Source organism: Octodon degus, unplaced genomic scaffold, assembly GCF_000260255.1.
Source record: "Octodon degus isolate 3935 unplaced genomic scaffold, OctDeg1.0 scaffold00015, whole genome shotgun sequence".
Classification (NCBI taxonomy): domain Eukaryota; kingdom Metazoa; phylum Chordata; class Mammalia; order Rodentia; family Octodontidae; genus Octodon; species Octodon degus.
In genome coordinates this window covers 11,790,041-11,797,893 of record NW_004524591.1, presented here as the reverse complement: position 1 = coordinate 11,797,893, position 7,853 = coordinate 11,790,041, and the positions used below count along the sequence as shown (strand labels likewise).

General features: G+C 45.2%; 1 protein-coding gene across 1 annotated transcript; it reads left to right on the top strand.

Moving 5' to 3' along the window:
• Nucleotides 1–904: 904 nt before the first annotated feature.
• On the top strand, nucleotides 905–1,372 carry LOC105741547 (60S ribosomal protein L23a). Its single transcript, XM_023709978.1, has one exon. The coding sequence runs from the start codon at nucleotides 905–907 to the stop codon at nucleotides 1,370–1,372; it is 468 nt and encodes a 155-aa protein (XP_023565746.1).
• The last annotated feature ends 6,481 nt before the right edge of the window (nucleotides 1,373–7,853 follow it).

The following is a 7,853-nucleotide window of genomic DNA, read 5'->3' as shown; positions in this document are numbered from 1 at the left end:
AGATGGCTCAGTGGAATAAGCGCTTCCCTGGCAAGTGCAAGGGCCTGAGTTCAATCCCAGTTCCTAAATAGCTAAGATTTTAATTTAAAATTTTTAATAAAGTATCTATTCTCAAGAATTTGATGAAAAAATAAAAAGAATTTGATGATGCATTGTACCTTGAACAGCTTGCCCGAATTTGTCATCTGTTATTGGTGTCATTGAGGACATGAAAACCAGAGAACACACATCTCCTTAAAAACAGTCATTGGAAGGGTCAGGGAGATTGCTCAATGGCATAAATGCCTGCCTCACAAATGCAAGGTCCCAAGTTTGATCCCTGATACTGCAAATTAAAAAAAAAAAAAGCAAAAAGAGGCATTGGATTGGAGGAAGAATACCATAGAAAGACTTGCCTGAAGATCGTGACTGAACAAACAACTTCAGAGTACATTTTTACCTGTGGAGCATGAGTTCTCATCCAGGTCCAAAGACTGCTGTTCCAAATGAACCTTGCTCTGTATAAAGCTGTTTTAAGCTCTGATGGTTCAGTTTGGTCTCCATCACATTATTCTCTGGTTTTGAGGATAGCTTGAGAATTCTCTACATATATGTGTCTTTACATAGATATATTGTATGATTTCTGAAATAGTTACATTCATGAAATTTATTAAGGTGGATATGGAAATGGATAGGTTTAGAATTCCATTTTCCCTGGGTTCAATTACTTCTTCTGAATTTATATAAGTGTTATGGCTTCTCTTTAGCTGTCCCTCCAAAGTCTCATGCAGTCAAAGGTGAGCTTTTGAGAGTGATCGGATCGTGGATATGTGATATAAGACCTTGGGTGTGTGATATTGGGATAGTTTTCTATTTGGTTTAGAATAATTCTGGGTGTCAATGATGGATTTAGCTTTTTACCAAGATGGCGCTGAAAGCAAAGAAGGAAGCCCCTGCCCCTCCCAAAGCTGAAGCCAAAGCAAAAGCTTTGAAGGCCAAAAAGGCCATGCTGAAAGGCATCCACAGCCACAAGAAGAAGATACGAAGGTCGCCCACCTTCCGCCGTCCCAAGACGCTCCGGCTCCGGAGGCAGCCCAAATACCCTCGGAAGAGCGCCCCCAGGAGAAACAAGCTTGACCACTATGCCATCATCAAGTTCCCCCTGACCACAGAGTCCACCATGAAGAAGATTGAGGACAACAACACACTCGTGTTCATTGTGGATGTCAAAGCCAATAAGCACCAAATCAAACAGGCTGTAAAGAAGCTTTATGACATCGATGTTGCCAAGGTCAATACCCTAATCAGGCCTGATGGAGAGAAGAAGGCATATGTTCGACTGGCTCCTGATTATGATGCATTGGATGTTGCCAACAAAATTGGGATCATCTAAACTGAGTCCAGCTGGCTAATTCTAAATATATACTTTTTTCTCAGTAAAAAAAAAAAAAAAATGATGGATTTACTGAAGAGAGAAGACCCACCCTAAGTGTGAGTGGAATCGACTAATAAGAACCAGCTTTTGCAGCCTCATAATTGCAAATATGAAAGACTTTGCTTTGAGAAGAGAACCCCATGGCATCACGCTATAGAATGGAGGCAGCCTAGAGAATAGAATTCGTCCTTCAGGATTTAGTTCTCCAAGCGCTGCCATTCAGGCATGCAGTGGCCTTTGTAACCATCAGCGAGGTCTAAAGTTGCTTAGCTACTCGTCCAGTTAGTGCAAGACCTTGGCATCATCCACATGGTGTTGGTTTTAGGCTCATGCAGAATGCAAAAGTTGTGAGGTCAGAAGGCTTCCACCCAGATCTCAGCTGAAGGGCTGGGAGGCCAGGCCCCTAGAAGGTACTATGTGAAATTGTAAGTCGGAAGCAGAAAGTACAGCAAAGACCTCAGAAGGTTGAAGAAGCCAGGAAGGTGGATCATCCGAAGAAAACCTCAAGGAGTGGCCAAAGCCTGCTTAAGAAAGAGGCCACAAGGGCTACAAATGCAGGGAGTGCCATATGGCTGGGGCACCCAAGCCTTTTGGGGTTCACATCTTGCCTGATTGTCCCAGGTGCTAGACATAGAACTATGGGACCTCATGTTTACCCTTCCTCAACTTTGGTCTTGCTTTACTTCCATTCCTCTCTGTCTACCTATTTTGTACCTTTTGGAGTGGTCCTGTTTATTTTGAGTCACTGTATGCTAGACGTGTTTAACTTTCTTCTCATTTGTGCAGGGGCTGGCAGCTAAGAGTTTGCCTTAAGCTCAGGAGAATCTGAACTGGGCTTTTCAGCAATGCTGAAAATGTTATGGCTTTGGCAATTCTCAGAGATAGACTAAATGCATTTCACATAAAAGAATGTATGTGAGTCTTGGGGGGGAGGGGAAGAAGGTTATGGCTTGTATCTAGACGTCCCTCGAGCTTTTGAGAGTGACTGGATCATGCATGTGCTTAGTCCACTGATTGGCTTAGCATGGCATGGGTGTGGATAATAGACTTTATGAAGAGAGAAGACCGCCTCCAGGCATGGGTGGCACCAACCAATAGGCATGTGGCCTGTATGGAACAAAAACAGAAAGAATGAATGTCCTGCTGCTTCCTGCCTCCCACACCATCAGCAGCTTCTCCCTGTCACGTGTCTGCCATGCTTCCCTACCATGAAAGACAGCCAGCTCTGTTCCGACGCCTCTACCACCGTGAGCCGAAATAAACCTTTTGTCCTTTAAACTGTGGGGGTGGGGTATTTTCTCCCAGCAATAAGAAAGTAGCTAAGACAATGGACTCATCTAAAAAGAGGGTGTCAGAACCCAAAAGAAAATGCAAATATTAAAGCTTTACTACCCAGAGACAGCTATTAAAACTCAGTCTTTTAGCTGGAAATAGTGGTACTCGCCTGTAAGCCTAGGACTGGGGGAGGTCAAGGCAGGGGTACTGCAACTTCCAGCCCATGCTGGGCAAATTTGTGAGCCCCTGGCTCAAAATAAAAAGAATAAGGCAAAGACCATGGTTTGAGGCTTAAGTTACAGAGAGAGAGAGAGACAGTGAGAGAGAGAGAGAGAGAGCGCTTGCATCCATTTTATATGAATAGAAAAAAGTCAGAATATGTAACAAATAGAATATATGTCAAGCAGAGGTTGCATCCAGTTTGGTATGCTGCTTTTATATATATAACAGCATCATAAATACTTTCCCTCATGATTAAATTTCATGATTTGCTCCCAAAAGGCAAATTCACAGTGGTTAACAAAATAGTGTAGCAGGTATGGTGGTGCACACCTGTAAGTATTGCGAGTTTCAGCCCAGCCTGGGCAATTTCTCCACTTAATGAGACCCTGTTTCAAAATAAAAAAAATAAATAAACAGGGCTGGGAATGTAGCTCAGTATGAAGGCCATGTATACTCTTTCCCCCAACATTTATCCATTACAAATTTAACGTAGAGAAAGCTAAATATTTCTTTAGATTTCACATCATGTCCCATGCAGTGTTTATTAAATGAGCCTGAATCTAGCACCTCATTTGGGAAGGGGGCCTTGGAAGGGCTTTTCGTGATTTTTTTTTTTTTTTTTTTTTTCGGAACCAGGGATTGAACTCAGGCCCTTGCGCTTGTCAGGGAAGCACTTATTCTACTGAGCCATGTCCCTGGTCCTGGAAGGGCTTTTCCATAAAAAGCCTTTTCCAAAAGCTTACATAAAAGGTAGACACATAATGCTGGGTAGCTTGTGTAATCATTTCACATTTTTCTTAAAAATATAAAAAGTTTTTAAATAAACAAAAAAATGAAAGTTCCGTAATAAAAGTATTATTTTGATGAACCTTTCCACTACAGCTAAATACAGCCTTGGCTCTTGTGGGCTTTGAAGAAGTCGTATTTTTGCTATAAGGGAAGCTAAGGACATACTCATGTGAAGATCAAATTAGCGGCTTCAGAGACAAAAATACTCTCCTACTGAAATGAGAAAGATTGCACACACCCTTCGAGAACTAAGTGGCTTTGATCTTTCGCAGCCTGCGCTGTGTGCGCCGCTCCTGCCGCAGTGCACCCGGAACTGTTGCTGTCGCTGACCGCCGGCTTGAGTATATTAGTAAAATGTAAACTGAGTGTAAAAACGTTCCATAGTTTCTCTATAGACGTGCTGTTCTTTATGTACTTGGTTCAGGGTCTCACTCTGCAGCTCGGGCTTGTAGTGATCCTCCTCCTTTTGAATGAACGGGAAACAATAGATAATAAAGCACAAAATGTTCTAGCATAAAGCACAGCTCCTGGATCATACCACAGAAGTGACCAGGGGTCTTCAACTCGTTCCTTTCATGGACTAAATCTACGCAGGAATCAAACATCACGCAGCAGCCAGGTCTGAGCACCGCTGTGAAGCTGGCCTGTGGGCAGCTGCTTGGGGTTCGGTTTAAATGGATGCTTCTCAGCGCTGGAGGCAACGCTGCAAACACCCGTGGAGCGCTGGCGACCCGGCCTCCTCCAGAGGTCGCCATCTAAGGCAACTGGAGCACAGCCTAGCTTTCCAGAGCAGGTGACTCTGCAGCCACGCTGGGAAACTTTACGCATTTTCCTCACCTTTTAATTTCATGAATATTTATCGAATGCCTGCTGGGTACAACAGAGTGGTCACAATTCTGGAGATGTGGGGTATACTGGGGGAGTTGTTTTCAGGGCTTGCACAAAGAACTGAGCAGGACAGGTAAAAGGAGTAAGTGGGCTAAGACCTGTGGACAGCTGCAAAAACTAACCCTGTTTTGTAGCCCAGAACTCATTGTTCAGGATGAGAGTTAGTGCACATGAGAAGGGACATTACTGCCAGGCACTGCCAAGACTGAGGAGAGAGGAACGAAGCCTGGACTAGACAGTGAGACAGAGAGACCCTGCCTGGTAAAACAGAACAAAAAGAAGGAGTGATTATTGTAATACAGAGTAAAGTGATGGAAGGTGGGCTGAGGAGATAGCTCAGTAGAATAAGCACCTGCCTGGCAAGCGCAGGGTCCTGAGTTCAATCCCCAGTACCACATAAAAAAAAAAAAAAAAAATAGAAAAGTGATGGAAGGTGTCCATAGCCATTGTGTTTTGTTCTGAGACTAGAGTGTTAACTAGAAAGCATAGGATATGAGTGAAATCTCAGCTCTGTCAATTTGCTATTCCGATTTTCATATTGTGACCCATAAAGATGGCTTTGTTTTACTTCTATCTTAAAGGTATATATCTTGAACATGGGAATGGGGCTGAAAATATGTCTTTCTGTATTTGTATTACCTTTGTTTATATGCAATCAGTGCTAAAAGCAGGTTAGAATCTCCCCAGGTTGTACAAAAAAAGTTAAAAAGAATAAGCAAAACAAGTACAGTCCACGGGGTGGGAGTGGACTAGTAAGAAGCGCTCACGGCCTGGATGAGGCAGAGTCTGCATCTGGTACTGTCCTGGCATCGTGGGAGGATTTACAGTGGGAATTTACAGGAATTCTGACACAACAGGTCCCTGAGAGGCCAGCAGGAGGGAGACTTGTTGACCATGGGAGGCTTGTAGCAGAAGTTTTGTGGTATCTGAAGCCCACTGTGCTGTGTGGTTGGAACAGGGAGTCTCAATGGCAGTGCAGATGAGGTTGGAGGCAGGCCAGAGTCAGGCACTTTGGGACTTGCACATGCCTGTGGAGGGGGCAGGGTGACTTCAGCTCTCGGTTTTCTCAGGTTTTGACATGGTCATCCTTGCTTTGTCTGGTTGCTCAGTCTCTTGCCCCATGGCATCTTGCTGTTCACTTGTTCTTGCTCTCCCTCCTTCCTCAGCTGGGAGTGAGTCTTCGCAAACCTGTCTCCATTCCTTCTAGTCACACAACAGGATTGCGCTTCTCTGTTGCTCTAAGTTGTGTGTGGCCAATGATAAGCTTTAGCCAATGAAATTTGTGCAGAATTGATTGATGTCTGACTCTTCTCAGTTGGACATTTAGGAGCCAGTACCTGACTTATTGCATTCCCTTTTTGCTGCTTCTGTGACTGAAGAGGCATTTGGATGGTACTCTGTGGTCCTGGGTCGCCAGAGGCTGCCGTAAGTACATAGTGTCTTTCTGCTGGTCTGTGCCAGGTACCATGCAGCAAGAACAAGCAAGTTGAGCTGGACTAACCCACAGTGGATTGGAGTTACTGCTGCAGCCTAATCTAGGCCACCCCTACTGTTACAGAGCAACATGGAGATGCATCAAATTGAAGACCTTGACCTCAACAGGTTCTGTTCTTAAAGGGAAATAAAACAGGTCCAGGAGTAGCTGGATCCAAAATGCTGGGTGATACTAGGAGAGTGTGATGCCTTAGAGGCCAGGGTTTGAGTCCTTGTGATTTCATGTTTATCTGCGCAAGCCTCCAGTTTCTTCTATATGCCAGAGGAGTGTGACACCTATGCAGAGTGTGAGGGCTCCCACATCAGTGTGTGACAAAGGAAATTATCCATGTGGAGTACTCGAAATAATGCCTGGGTCATTTTTCATGACAAATAACAGTTCTTGCCAACCTTTGCATTGCCTTTGTGTGAGCCCAGTGCAATTCTAAAAGGTTGAAACCTGTTAGTTCACTTAATCCGCACACCTCTGATACTTAGCCCCAATTAAAAATGAGGAACTGAGGCATGGAACACTTAAGTGACTCTCCCAAGTTACTCAGTTGGTGAGTAGAAGAACCCCTAAGACTGATGCCATGGGCAGAGGGATAAAAGTGGCCTAGGATTCCAGTTGGCCTCTAGCGCTTCTGAGTCCAACCTGGAGCTACATCGTGAATCCTAATGTAGCCTTTCTTTCTATTCCCCCACTGGCCTGAGAGCCTGAGCTGAATTGGGAGAAAGTACAGCACAGCCTCTGAAGGCCCAGCTGGGGAACTGCTGCTGAGGCTCTATTTTCAAAGAGACTCCCAGTTACATCTCATTTGTGTTACTTCGTTTTAGATTTGTCTCCCAAGGACATAAGGGAGAGCTTTGGCAAAACAAAGCCCAAAGCTGCTACTGGAGTTCTCACGAAGGCCAGTCAAGCTCCGCAGGCCCGCTTGGCTTTTCCCAAGGCCGCTGCTCTGCTTGTCCTGCCCCATGAGGTATTATGGAGCTAGGAAACCTTAGCATTTGCCTCCTCTCTCCTCACTAGATTTCAGACGCTCAAGAGTTCCAGCACCTCATGCTCTGTGGGTGCTTTGAAGAGAGTTCATTAATGCTAATTAAGCTGAAAAGGTTTAAATTTTAATTCAACAGACATTTATGAAGTTTCTTGCTATGGGTCAAATAAATAGTTTCTGAACACTAGTGATGAGGGCAGAAAGATCTCGCACAGTGCCTTACACCAGATAGCTGCTCAATGTGTAGCTCTGTGCTTGCCTCAGTTTGCTGCATGCTCTGGGAAGAGGTCAGACTTCTCATAGAAGACCTGCAGGACCAGCAGGAGCCAAGTCAGAGGAGTGGGGAGCACGCAGTGGAGACATGGAGGCCTAGGGCTGCAGGCTGCATTCTGTCCTTTCTGGGGAGCTGCAGGAGGACAGAGTATGAGCAGAGGGGCCAGGAAGGGACATAAGTGAGCCCACGGTGGACTCGCTTGCATTTTATCCTGGGAGGTTGTAGATTTAAGAGGCTGCTAAGTAGGGGAGTGAATGCTCAGACTTGCGTTCACAGGTCTCTGGATAGGAAAGTGGGGGCACCAGGCAGAAAGCTTCGTGGAGAGCAGGCTTGGGACAGTCAGATTTGTCCTATGCCGAAGCTTCGTGGAGAGCAGGCTTGGGACAGTCAGATTTGTCCTATGCCGAGGGAAGCATCTATGACGCTTGCAAAGAGTGCCCTGGAGCTTCTGGGGTCTGCTGTGTGATGACACTGGTGCCATCATGAAGAGAGACCAAGAAGTGGACAGATCACATGGACA

Coding starts and splice junctions, on each gene's coding strand:
- LOC105741547 (XM_023709978.1), top strand. CDS start 905: ATGGCGCTGAAAGCAAAGAAGGAAGCCCCTGCCCCTCCCAAAGCTGAA.